The following is a 13,719-nucleotide window of genomic DNA, read 5'->3' as shown; positions in this document are numbered from 1 at the left end:
ATTGGACGGGTTTTAGGAGGAGCAAAATCCATCAGGGTTCCTCCTCCTGAGGACTATCCGTGTTTAAAGAGCCACTAGGCTGATATACCTGAGGGCTGCCAATGTCCGTGGAACTATTTCAGAAGTCAGCACCTTCAGGAGAGGAGCAGAGAAACGTACAGTCCATCCAGAATTCCTGCATAATAATTCCATTATGGACCCTACCCCAGCCACTGCCGCCTAAAGAAAGAAAGACCCGTATTTATATTGTGCCTTTTACAATCTCGGGACGTCCCAAAGCGCTTTACAGCCAACGAAGTACTTTTGGAGTGTAGTCACTGTTATAATGTAGGAAACGCGGCAGCCAATTTGCACACAGCAAGCTCCCACAAACGGCAGTGTGATAATGACCAGATAATCTGTTTTAGTGGTGTTGGTTGAAGGATAAATATTGACCAGGACACCAGAGATAACTCCCCTGCTCTACTTTGAAATAGTGCCCTGGGATCTTTTACGCCCAGCTGAGAGAGCAGACGGGGCCTCGGTTTAACTTCTCATCCGAAAGACGGCACCTCCAACAGTGCAGCCCTCCCTCAGTATTGCACAGGAGTGTCTGCCTGGATTTTTGTGCTCAAGTCTCTGGAGTGGGACTTGAAACCATAACCTTCTGAATCGGAGGCGAGAGTGCTACCACTGAGCCACGGCTGACACAACCTAGAGGCACAAAGTTTCTTTCCCTATAATAAGTCAAGCAGTGTCATCAATATATCTATACCCCTTAATCCCACTTCTCAACAGATAATGATCCTGAATCAGCTGTCTTCTCCGGGACTGTGCTCCGCGTCACAAATATTATGCAGATCAGCCTTCCGTGGTAACCTGAGATTCCCCCATCACAGCAGCTAATTGCCTCCGGAATGACTCCAGAGTCTTAGCCTCCACTATGCTATTTGGGAGGGGGACTTTATTCTAATACTGAATCTTCTCTTGAGGCTTGTGAATGTTGTACTTGCGCCCTCTAGTGCTGTGCTCATTGTCCAGGTTTAAATGGGTGGAGCCTTGAATTGTTCCTATTGGTGGTTAGTAACCAGCTGCCTTGTCGTTGAACCAAATTAACCCAGCTGTTGTCTCCATTACAGATGTACCTATGAACAAAATTAGAAAGAAAAAATCCAGAACAAGCAATGGAGTAGGTAAGCTGCATCTGCTGCGTCCGTATCACAGGTGTAGCCATATCACCAGTGTAGCACCGGTACACCTGTATCACCGGTTGTTCCAGTTTCAACTTCATCCCTTCATAATTAGCTTTTATCCGATCTCTCAGTCATTATTTTAAACCTTATTATGTTGTCAACGCTATTGCCTGGATGTTCCCCTATACTTACTTCTCTTATCTGCTCAGGTTCATTTCCCATTACTATATCCAGCAGTGATTCCTCTCTTGTTGGACTTCTTAAGTACTGGGTAAGAAAGGAGTCCTGTACACGCTGTAAAAACTCCATTCCATTTTCCTCTTTCACTACATCTTCTTGCCAGTTTATTTTGGTAGTTGAAATCTCCCATGATTATTATTCTGTGTCTTTTACTCATTTCATAGATTTGCTTACATATTAGGTGGTTTGTAGAATACCTCTATTAGCATGATCGATCCTTTCTTATCCTTTATCTCAATTCATATGGATTCTGTTTCTATCTTAATGTTAGCTATGTCCTTTTTTTCTACTGCCATTATGTTATTTCTACTTAGTACAGCTACCCCACATCCCCTTCTTCCTTTCCAAATATGTTATATCCTGCAATATTTAATTGATAGTCCTATTCTTTATGCAGCCATGTTTCAGTTATATCTACTACATCTGGTTCCTCGCTATGAATTATTGTTTCCAGATCCCGTTTTGTTTTGGATGCTGTGCACATTGCTGTACAGGCAATTTAATTTGTTTTATTAATTGTTCCTCTTGCTTTATTTTTCAGTTATTTTGTACTTATGTTCTATAATTTTATCTGTTGCCTGACTCTTAATGTTACCCTTACTCCTTACCTTGGTCTGACCTTTACTTTCGTCACCTGCGATGCAAGTTCTTGTTGGGTCCAAATTCCTGTTGCCTTTCACTAGTACAATTGTAGGAGTCAGCGCCGGCTCCCAGTAAAGTTAGTGTCTGTGGAACTGCACCCAGCTGGAGTCCGTGCCAGTTTCCACCGGGAACGGAAGGCGACTCCAATCGGGAACGGACAGTGACTCCAACAGGGAACCGGCGCCGACTTCAACTGTTCCACGTGTTGACTGATGTGTAAACACTTTGTTCTCAACATTTCACTTTAATGAGTTTGATCTGAGTGTTTGTTCTACAGTAACTTTTTACAGAGCTTCCCTGGAAGCTCAGTAGGTAAATGCACTGCCCAGTGTGGTGTAGAGCCACACAGAGCAGAGGGTCCCAGGTTTGATCCCCAGTCTGTGCAGAGTTAGCTGATCTCTGCTGGGATGACTTTGGGGCACAGCAGTTGGCCTCCGTGAAGCCAGGAGGGGAAAATACCAGCCAGGATGCCCACTCATTGTCAGGAAGTGTACATGTGCCGGTCTCAGGTGAGGAAATGGCGGTGATACCCCCGCAGTTGAATAGCTTGTCTTTATGCATGTTGGTAAGTTATCAGAGAGCTGTTGACATTCATGGAACTAGACCCTGACGAGAGTCACCGCTTCAGAAGAAATGAGGAGAAAGGGGGGTGGGGGAGTGGTGGTGCGGGGAGGTAAATATGGTGTTCCTGACACATTTTGTCCCAGCTGTTTGTGATGTCTGTTGTACTGTGGCTTCTAGATCATCAAGCGACAGATGAACAGTTCTGTATGAGCTACTGAGGTGTTTCAATATGTTTCTGGAGCACAGTAAACCAGTGTAGACTGGACTTCACTGAATATTCCACGGAACAGACAGACTGCCTGTAATGATGATTACTTGCAAGCCGGTCTATTTTTTCTTTGAATTATCCTCCTCTGAGGATGCTGAATCTTGCAGAGGGGGTTGCGGTCTCAAAGAAAGCAACTAGTAAACCTCCCGCCCCCACCCCCATTGCCCACGAGTGAGCTTACGGATGCTCAGTTATGGAGAGCCGAGTCCAATCCTGTTCACAGGAGCAAGAGCCCTGGCTGATTTGTTTCCCCTTGGCTGGGGCTCAGGACAATTGTTCAGTCCTCACTGTCACCGCAGCTAAAAATTGCTAACTCAGCACAGACCGCAACCGAACCATGGGACTTTCCTGGTCTGAACAACTCGGGTACACATTGCCCTTACGGACTGAATCATGGGGAAGGAAAATAGAGTGTTTGCATCATCTTTAACCCTTGTCCTTCACCTCTTGTCCCTCAGATACGCTAGTGAGTTCAACAAGACGGCGCCAGTCTGAGAGCATAGAGCCCCTTACCCCAGATCTTCAGTATGCTCCTCCTCAGAAGAAAAAGAAGAGGAAAAAGCTACTGGCAGCAGCTGGTGAGTAGAGTCAGGCTCCTCCAAACGGCACAGTGTCGACGTTCTTGGAGCGTAGAGTTTGGCTTTTGCTGAAATAATCACTGATGTGTTGAGACCCCAGACAACAGGCTTTCAGTTTAGTACAGCGACACCCACTTAAGTGCATATTGCAGTTAAGTGGGCATCGGTCAAGTGCAGTTTTTCAGATTTTGCCACTAACTTGATGTTAAACATGCTATTTAAATTCACTCTGGTTTAAAGCACATCCCGTTTAAGAGCAGAGATTTTTTCAGGTTCCAACAGGCCGTTTATACTGTCCCACACAAACAAACTCCCAGTGTTTAACGGCAAGTAATCAGAGCTCGTCAATGTGGACATGCCCACCGAGATATTGAGTAACAGTGTCCGATCAATCCATCACAATGCTGCTGGACAACAGCCTGAGCAGTCGGTGCTGACCCTGACACTTCTCTAGATCAGGTTAAATTCAGAAGTGTGCAGATCATCAACAACAACTTACATTTACATAGCACCTTTAAAGTAGTAAAACGTCCCAAGGCACTTCACAGGAGCGTTATAAACAAAATTTGACACCGAGCCACATAAGTAGCTATTAGGGCAGATGACCAAAAGCTTGGTCAAAGAGGTAGGTTTTAAGGACCGTCTTAAAGGAGGAAAGAGAGGTTTAGGGAGGGAATTCCAGAGCTTAGGTCTTGGCAGCTGAAGGCACAGCCACTAATGATGGAGCAATTAAAATCGGGGATGCTCAAGAGGCCAGAATTAGAGGAGCGCAGATATCTCGGAGGGTTGTGGGGCCATGGAGGGATTTGAAAACAAGGATGAGAATTTTAAAATTGAGGCGCTGCTTAACCGGGTGTCAATGTAGGTCAGCGAGCACAGCGATGATGTGTGAATGACTTGGTGCGAGTTAGGACACAGGCTGCAGAGTTTTGGATGACCTCAAGTTTACGGAGGGTCGAACGTGGGCGGCCGGCCAGGAGTGCATTGGAATAATCAAGTCTAGAGGTAACAAAGGCATGGATCAAGAAGGTCACTGTCGCTTTATACTCTAATCACTTGCACTATCCCACATACACTTCCTTGTGTAGGTAATTTGTTCGTTCTTGCATCAAAGTGCTCGGGTCTGTTCAGCCAGGAGAGCCGTTCCATGTGACTAACACTGTTCCATTCTTCTTTCATTTGCTGTCAATGATGCTGCTGTTTCAGTACAGCTCTCCTGTATGTAGTCGGAGAGAAACTCTACTGAGTAATTAACGGGGCGGTGTCCCAGACTTAACTTCAGATTCATCAAAAAGCCAGCTCTATGTTGTCTTGCTGGACTATCTTTTAAGAAAATAAGGAAGGGGTCAAATAAGGACCGCTCCACTCCCGAGCAGTCCGTCTGCCCGCTCCACTCCCGAGGGGTCACTCTGGCCACTCCACTCCCGAGGGGTCACTCTGGCCACTCCACTCCCGAGGGGTCACTCTGGCCACTCCACTCCTGAGTGGTCTCTCTGACTGCTCCTCCCCCGGGGGCTCACCCTGGCCGCTCCTCCCCCGGGGGCTCACCCTGGCCGCTCCTCCCCCGGGGGCTCACCCTGGCCGCTCCTCCCCCGGGGGCTCACCCTGGCCGCTCCTCCCCCGGGGGCTCACCCTGGCTGCTCCTCCCCCGGGGGCTCACCCTGGCCGCTCCTCCCCCGGGGGCTCACCCTGGCCGCTCCTCCCCCGGGGGCTCACCCTGGCCGCTCCTCCCCCGGGGGCTCACCCTGGCCGCTCCTCCCCCGGGGGCTCACCCTGGCCGCTCCTCACCCTGGATGTTATAGTCCTGCTACACACCTCTCCCAGAGAGAATGCCCTTCAGGGAGGAACCTGGCTCCGTTGCCCAGTCTGACCTACATGTGACTCAAGTCCCACACATTGTGGTTGACTCGGGGCCAGCTAGTGATGTGCAATAAATGCTGCCTTTCCAGCGTTTCCACATCTCGAGAATAAATAATTAAAAAAGGACATTGTCTATCTCGCTGCACCACCCAGTTTCAAACCTGCCTTACAATACACCCACTGACCAAATCGCAAGTCAGCACAGTTCAGAGCATGTGTTTAGCTTCCAAAAAAGACATACATTTAAAGCAACTTCACTGTATCACTTAGAGCAGTGGCTCCCAAGAAATGACTAAAGACAAAATCAGGTTCTTTTTGGGTGAAGAGGAGATTTTGAAGTGACCTAATTGAGGTTTTCAAGATTATAAAGGTGCCTGCTAAAACTGATCAACGCAAATTGTTCTCTGTTGGTAAAGAGTTCAGATCCCAAGGGACACGGATTAAAAATTAGGAAATTATGAGCAAGAAGGGAAGTCTTGAGGGAAGGGGGGAAATTTTTCATCCAAAGGGGACATAGTTGTGGAATAAGCTACAAGGGAAGGACAGTGAAGTGGACAGCACACATGGGGTCATGAGATGTGAGGTCACCCACTTTGGACCTGAACAGGGTACTTTCTACATGGTGAAAACCAAAAACAGTGGAGGTCCAAAGAGACTTAAGTGATCCAGGTACATAGATCATTAAAATGTCATGAACAGATATAGAAAATAATTAAAACAGCTAATGGGATGCTGGCCTTTATATCTAGACTAGAATACAAGAGGGTAGAAGTTATTCTGCAGCTATACAAAGCCCTAGTTAGACCACACCTGAGGTACTATGAGCAGTTCTGGGCACCAGACCTTAGGAAGGATATATTGGCCTTGGAGGGAGTAGGTTTACCAGAATGATACCTGGACTTCAAGGGTTAAGTTATGAGGAGAGATTACACAAATTAGGGTTGTATTCTCTAGAATTTAGAAGGTTAAGGGGTGATCTGATTGAAGTTTTCGGGATATTAAAGGGAACAGATAGGGTAGATAGAGAGAAACTATTTCTGCTGGTTGGGGATTCTAGGACTGGGGGGCATAGTCTGAAAACTAGAGCCAGACCTTTCAGGAGTGAAATTAGGAAACACTTCTGCACACAACGGGTGGTAGAAGTTTGGAACTCTCTTCCGCAAACGGCATTTGATGCTAGATCAATTGTTAATTTTAAATCTGAGATTGATAGATTTTTGTTAATCAAAGGTATTAAGGGATATTGGCCAAAGGTGGGTATATGGAGTTAGGTCGCAGATCAGCCATGATCTCATTGTGTGGTGGAACAGGCTCGAGGGGTTCAGTGGCCTACTCATGTTCCTATGGTGGTGTTAAGGGATATAATGAGAAGGTGGGTAGGTTGGTTTGTGGGATATGGCGAGAAGGTGAGCAGGTGGGGTTGGGGGATATGATGAGAAGGTGGGGTTGGGGGATATGAGAAGGTGGGTAAGTGGGGTTGGAGTTGTGGTCAGTACGGTTGAAGGATATGGCAAGAAGGTATCTAGTTGGTGGTGTTTCTGCCTTTTCCTCTTGCGTTTGTACCAGGTGCAGATTCCTGTTCCCGTGTGTCTGTACCAGGTGCAGATTCCTGTTCCTGTGTGTCTGTACCAGATACAGGTTCCTGTTCCTGTGTGTCTGTACCAGGTGCAGATTCCTGTTCCTGTGTGTACCAGGTGCAGATTCCTGTTCCTGTGTGTACCAGGTACAGATTCCTGTGCCTGTGTGTACCAGATACAGGTTCCTGTTCCCGTGTGTCTGTACCAGATGCAGATTCCGGTTCCCGTGTGTCTGTGCCAGCTACAGGTTCCTGTTCCTATGTGTCTGTACCAGATGCAGGTTCTGTTCCCGTGTGTCTGTACCCAAGTGCAGATTCCGGTTCCCGTGTGTCTGTGCCAGCTACAGGTTCCTGTTCCTATGTGTCTGTACCAGATGCAGGTTCTGTTCCCGTGTGTCTGTACCCAAGTGCAGATTCCGGTTCCCGTGTGTCTGTGCCAGCTACAGGTTCCTGTTCCTATGTGTCTGTACCAGATGCAGGTTCTGTTCCCGTGTGTCTGTACCCAAGTGCAGATTCCTGTTCCCGTGTGTCTGTACCAGATACAGGTTCCTGTTCCTGTGTGTCTGTACCAGATGCAGGTTCCTGTTCCTGTGTGTCTGTACCAGGTGCAGATTCCTATTCCTGTGTGTCTGTACCAGGTGCAGGTTCCTGTTCCTGTGTGTCTGTACCAGGTGCAGGTTCCTGTTCCTGTGTGTCTGTACCAGATACAGGTTCCTGTTCCTGTGTGTCTGTACCAGGTGCAGATTCCTATTCCTGTGTGTCTGTACCAGGTGCAGGTTCCTGTTCCTGTGTGTCTGTACCAGATACAGGTTCCTGTGTGTCTGTACCAGATACAGGTTCCTGTTCCTGTGTGTCTGTACCAGATGTAGGTTCCTGTGTGTCTGTACCAGGTGCAGATTCCTATTCCTGTGTGTCTGTACCAGGTGCAGGTTCCTGTTCCTGTGTGTCTGTACCAGATACAGGTTCCTGTGTGTCTGTACCAGGTGCAGATTCCTATTCCTGTGTGTCTGTACCAGGTGCAGGTTCCTGTTCCTGTGTGTCTGTACCAGATACAGGTTCCTGTGTGTCTGTACCAGATACAGGTTCCTGTTCCTGTGTGTCTGTACCAGATGTAGGTTCCTGTGTGTCTGTACCAGGTGCAGATTCCTATTCCTGTGTGTCTGTACCAGGTGCAGGTTCCTGTTCCTGTGTGTCTGTACCAGATACAGGTTCCTGTGTGTCTGTACCAGATACAGGTTCCTGTTCCTGTGTGTCTGTACCAGATGTAGGTTCCTGTGTGTCTGTACCAGATACAGGTTCTGTTCCCGTGTGTCTGTACCCAAGTGCAGATTCCTGTTCCTGTGTGTCTGTACCAGATACAGGTTCCTGTTCCTGTGTATCTGTACCAGATGCAGGTTCCTCTTCTTGTGGGTCTGTACCAGATACAGGTTCCTGTTCCTGTGTGGCTGTAGCAGATGCGGGTTCGTGTTCCTGTGTGTCTATACCAGGTTCCTGTTCCCATCTGTACCAGGCGCAGATTCCTGTTCCTCTGTGTCTGTACCAGATACAGGTTCCTGTTCCTGTGTGGCTGTAGCAGATGCGGGTTCGTGTTCCTGTGTGTCTATACCAGGTTCCTGTTCCCATCTGTACCAGGCGCAGATTCCTGTTCCTCTGTGTCTGTACCAGATGCAGGTTCCTGTTCCTGTGTGTCTGTACCAGATGCAGGTTCTTGTTCCTGTGTGTCTGTACCAGATGCAGATTCCTGTTCCTGTGTGTCTGTACCAGATACAGGTTCCTGTCCTGTGTTCCTGTACCAGATGCAGGTTCCTGTTCCTGTGTGACTATACCAGGTTCCTGTTCCCGTGTGTCTGTACCAGGTGCAGCTTCCTGTTCCTGTGTGTCTGTACCAGATACAGGTTCCTGTTCCTGTGTTCCTGTACCAGATGCAGGTTCGTGTTCCTGTGTGTCTATACCAGGTTCCTGTTCCCGTCTGCCTGTACCAGGTGCAGATTCCTGTTCCTGTGTATCTGTACCAGATACAGGTTCCTGTTCCTGTGTGCCTGTACCAGATGCAGGTTCCTGTTCCTGTGTGTCTGTACCAGATACAGGTTCCTGTTCCTGTGTGTCTGTACCAGATGCTGGTTCCTGTTCCTGTGTGTCTGTACCAGATGCAGGTTCCTGTGTGTCTGTACCAGATGCAGGTTCTTGTTCCTGTGTGCCTGTACCAGATGCAGGTTCTTGTGTGTCTGTACCACATGCAGGTTCCTGTGTGTCTGTACCACATGCAGGTTTCTGTTCCTGTGTGTCTGTACCCAGGTGCAGCTTCCTGTTCCTGTGTGTCTGTACCAGATACAGGTTCCTGTTCCTGTGTTCCTGTACCAGATGCAGGTTCGTGTTCCTGTGTGCCTATACCAGGTTCCTGTTCCCGTCTGTCTGTACCAGATGCAGATTCCTGATCCTGTGTATCTGTACCAGATACAGGTTCCTGTTCCTGTGTGTCTGTACCAGATACAGGTTCCTGTTCCTGTGTGTCTGTACCAGATGCAGGTTCCTGTTCCTGTGTGTCTGTACCCAAGTGCAGGTTCCTGTTCCTGTGTGTCTGTACCAGATACAGGTTCCTGTTCCTGTGTGTCTGTACCAGATACAGGTTCCTGTTACCGTGTGGCTGTACCGGATGCAAGCTCCTGTTCCTGTGTGTCTGTACCAGGTGCAGGTTCCTGTTCCTGTGTGTCTGTACCAGGTGCAGGTTCCTGTTCCTGTGTGTCTGTACCAGGTGCAGGTTCCTGTTCCCGTGTGTCTGTACCAGATACAGGTTCCTGTTCCTGTGTGTACCAGTTGCAGATTCCTGTTCCTGTGTGTCTGTACCAGGTGCAGTTTCCTGTTCCTGTGTGTCTGTACCAGGTTCCTGTTCCTGTGTGTACCAGGTGCAGGTTCCTGTTCCTGTGTGTCTGTACCAGGTGCAGATTCCTGTTCCTGTGTGTCTGTACCAGGTGCAGATTCCTGTTCCTGTGTGTCTGTACCAGATACAGGTTCCTGTTCCTGTGTGTACCAGTTGCAGATTCCTGTTCCTGTGTGTCTGTACCAGGTCCCTGTTCCTGTGTGTCTGTACCAGGTGCAGGTTCCTGTTCTTGTGTATCTGTACCAGGTGCAAGTTTTGAAGTCTATTCTGAACATGAGACCTGTGATGTATATGTTGGTGTTACACCAACCAGTGTCTTCATCCACTAGGCCTTTGGGAAGCCTGGAGAAGCTTCAATTTAAAGTGATAGAAAATAAAATGAGGCCACTGGCAAAGTCTAATTGTAAATCTACTATTCGGTATAGATTTGGAAAACTCCATCACCCAGCAGAATGCCTCTGACGTGTGCAATTTGTACAGTGGACCAGATGATGAAGTTTCCCGGAAAACCAGGAAGAGAGCCAAGTGAGTGCCAATAACCAGTAACAGTCCCGTTATATGTTTTGGGTCCCCTTTGATATTCTGTTGAGTGCAGCAGTGCTGGTCACAACTGTAAATGCTCCAAATATTTTGTGTTCCAGAGTGTGCCTGTGCTGCCCAATCTATCTATCTATCTATATATATAAATCGGTACATCTGTCTGTCTGTCTGTCATTCTGTCTGTCATCGCCTGTGCGTCTGTCGGGCTATGCGCTCGAAAGTTACAGGGCGTACCTACGCGCGCGTTACCTCCAAAGAAAGCTTACGCTTCGAGACGGTTTTAAGCGTATTTACGTTTCGGCCGGGCTAAAATCGCGCCCGCGGTATCTGAAAAACCTTCAACGTTCCGCTCATTAGCATCTCATTATCCGCTCATTAGCGACAGAGTGACCTCGAGGTCGACCAATCGTACGGCAGCTTGCTGCCGCGTGCGGCCGGGCCCTCCTACGGTCGAGTGACGGGACGATTGACCAATCCTACGCTTTGGTCACCTGACGGTCGACCAATCGGTGCGTGTGTGGGCGGGCCTTATTGTTCTGAACCGAGGTGAGTAGCCGCCATCTTGCTTCCATTCTTTTTCCTGCTTTCTGCGTCTTTCTTTTCAAATATACATTTCCAGCAAAATAAAATTCAATTTATTAAATTCTTTTAAAATAAATCATTCATTTGTAAATATTTTATCTCACCTGAACATTCTTTTTCCTACCTTTGCCCGTTTTTTTCTTAGGCCTGAAAGCCTGGGCCTTTCTTGCCCAGCCAGGCCCGAGCTAGGTAACTGGGCTGCTGCTAAGCTCCTCACCACCACCCCCCCCCCCCACCCCCCCCCTCCGTGTCACGTTACCCAGGGCAACGGCGTCAGCCACGTGGGTCAGGGTGCGCGCGCAGCAGGAGCAGGTGAGACTCTGTTCCGCGCTCGGCTCGGGTGGGGGGGGGGGGGTGGGGCTCTCGAGAGTGCGGATCGGGTTACCCCGGCAACGGGAGTGCGGGCCGGCTGGGGCTTGGAGAGCGCGGCTCTCGGCCGGGGGGGGGGGCGGGGCTTGGAGAGCGCGGCTCTCGGCCAGGGGGGCGGGGCTTGGAGAGCGCGGCTCTCGGCCAGGGGGCGGGGCTTGGAGAGCGCGGCTCTCGGCCGGGGGGGGCGGGGCTTGGAGAGCGCGGCTCTCGGCCGGGGGGGGGCAGGGCTTGGAGAGCGCGGCTCTCGGGCGGGGGGGGGGGGGGGGCTCGGAGAGCGCGGCTCTCGGCCGGGGGGGGGTGGGGCTCGGAGAGCGCGGCTCTCGGCCGGGGGGGGGGAGCGGGGCTCGGAGAGCTGGGCTCTCGGCAGTGCGGGGCGGCGCGGCAGGGTTACCCCGGCAACCGGGCGTGGCCGTGCCTGTCTCTCAGCCTCAAGCCCTCCCTTCCGCCCGCCCCCCCTTCCCCCCGCCCTCCCCCCCTTCCCCCCCCGCCCTCCCTTCCCCCGCCCTCCCGCCCTCCCTTCCCCCGCCCTCCCTTCCCCCCTTCCCCCCCCGCTCTCCCTTCCCGCCCTCCCTTCCCCCCCGCCCTCCCTTCCCCCCACCCGCGCTCTCTCTCTACCCCCCAGTCGCTCTCTCTCTACCCTCCAGTCGCGCTCTCTCTCTCTCTCTCTCTCTCCCCCCCCCCTCAGTCGCTCTCTCTCTTTCCCCCCCCCCCGTCGCGCTCTCTCTCTCTCTCTCTCCCCCCCGGCCCCCCCCCCCCCCCAGTCGCGCTCTCTCTCTCTCTCTTCCAACAACAACATGCCCTCGAAAAAGCCTCGGCACCGCCGGGCACTTCAGCTAGTCTATATATATAAATCGGTACATCTGTCTGTCTGTCATTCTGTCTGTCATCGCCTGTGCGTCTGTCGGGCTATGCGCTCGAAAGTTACAGGGCGTACCTACGTGCGCGTTACCTCCAAAGAAAGCTTACGCTTCCGAGACGGTTTTAAGCGTATTTACGTTTCGGCCGGGCTAAAATTGCGCCCGCGGTATCCCAAAAACCTTCAACGTTCCGCTCATTAGCATCTAATTATCCGCTCATTTGCGCCAGAGTGACCTCGAGCTCGACCAATCGTACGCCGGGTTGCTGGCGTGAGCCGCCGGGCCAATCGGTGCGTGTGTGGCCGGGCCTTATCGTTCTGAACCGAGGTGAGTCGCCACCATCTTGATTCCAAACTTTTCCTTTCTTTTTCCCGCTTTCTGCGTCTTAAAAAAAAACGTTGCTTTTAAAACACATATTGTTTTAAAAAAAAATGACTTAGAAAGTAATTAACTTATCTAATCTCATTAATTTTCCTACCTTTCCCCGTTTTTCCAGGTAGGCCTCGAAGCCTCGGCTTCTCCTTCGCACCCACGCCCGAGCTAGGCACCTCCCGGCCCCACTCGAAGGCTGGAGGGCCGAGCCTCAGCCCAGCGCCGCTAGGGTGCGCACGCAGCAGGAGCTGAGACGCGGCGTCTCTCTCTGGCTCGGCCGGGGGGCGGGGCTTGCTGAGCATCAACCGTCACCCTGGCAACCGGCCCCCCGGCCGTCTCGCACAGCCGCAATCGGCAGTCTTCACCTCGGGGGGGTGGGGGGCGCGACCCTCTGCGGGGGCCGCCCCCCTCGGGGGGGGGGGGGCGCGACCCACGGGGGGTGGGCCGCGACCCTCGGTGGGGGGGGGGGGGCCGCGACCCTCGGTGGGGGGGGGGCCGCGACCCTCGTTGGGGGGGGCGGCCGCGACCCTCGGCGGGGGGGGCCCCCCCGACCTCCTTCCCCTCCCCTTCCCCCCTCCCCCCTCCTTCCCTTCCCCCTCCCCCCCTTCCCTTCCCCCCTCCTCCCCCTTCCCTTCCCCCCCCCGCCCTCCCTTCCCCCCCGCCCTCCCTTTCCCCCCCCCCGCCCTCCCTTTCCCCCCCCGCCCTCCCTTTCCCCCCCCGCCCTCCCTCCCCTCCCCCCCCGCCCTCCCTCCCTTTCCCCCCCCCCGCCCCCCCCCCACCCCCAGTCGCTCTCTTTCTCTCTCCTCCAACAACAACATCCCTCGAAAAAGCCTCGGCACCGCCGGGCACTTCAGCTAGTATCTGATAAATCGGTATTGCAATCCTGAGCGGTAACTATCAAACCCCCTTGTGATCCAAACTGGATGTGTGCTTCTCCAATCTTTCAGAAGGCAAACTGAAAAAGCACTATAGTTGTTAAGATGTTTTATTTTACAAACTAATGAATGTACTGAGTAACAGTTTCAATTAAATCCCTTTTGCTTTACTCAATTTTCACATCACAAACCATGAGCTGTTGTGGGCTGACTGACTTGATTTTCCATCACCTTTCTTGCTGGACAATTTCTGGTTGTAAAAACTGACCTCCTATATCTTAGCTTCCAGCTCCAGTCCTGCACCTCAGTTTCTGTTTAAAACCTGCCTGCCCTTTTTTTCCGGAGT

General features: G+C 51.3%; 1 protein-coding gene across 2 annotated transcripts in view; it reads left to right on the top strand.

Annotated features, from left to right (window-relative positions):
- LOC147081524 (transmembrane protein 237-like) overlaps nucleotides 1-13,719 on the top strand; it is a 90,704-nt gene that overhangs the window by 51,107 nt on the left and 25,878 nt on the right. For both annotated transcript variants that reach the window (XM_085980782.1, XM_085980783.1), the window contains exons 4-6: nucleotides 1,119-1,172; nucleotides 3,345-3,464; nucleotides 10,204-10,303. In XM_085980782.1, coding sequence (XP_085836908.1) covers nucleotides 1,119-1,172; nucleotides 3,345-3,464; nucleotides 10,204-10,303 — 274 coding nt within the window. The remainder of the gene's footprint in view (nucleotides 1-1,118; nucleotides 1,173-3,344; nucleotides 3,465-10,203; nucleotides 10,304-13,719) is intronic.

Source organism: Somniosus microcephalus, unplaced genomic scaffold (genome assembly GCF_052327205.1).
Source record: "Somniosus microcephalus isolate GS21.2 unplaced genomic scaffold, FLI_Smic_1.0 scaffold539, whole genome shotgun sequence".
NCBI lineage: Eukaryota > Metazoa > Chordata > Chondrichthyes > Squaliformes > Somniosidae > Somniosus > Somniosus microcephalus.
The sequence above is the reverse complement of the archived record's forward strand: the minus strand, read 5'-3'. Positions and strand labels throughout refer to the sequence as shown.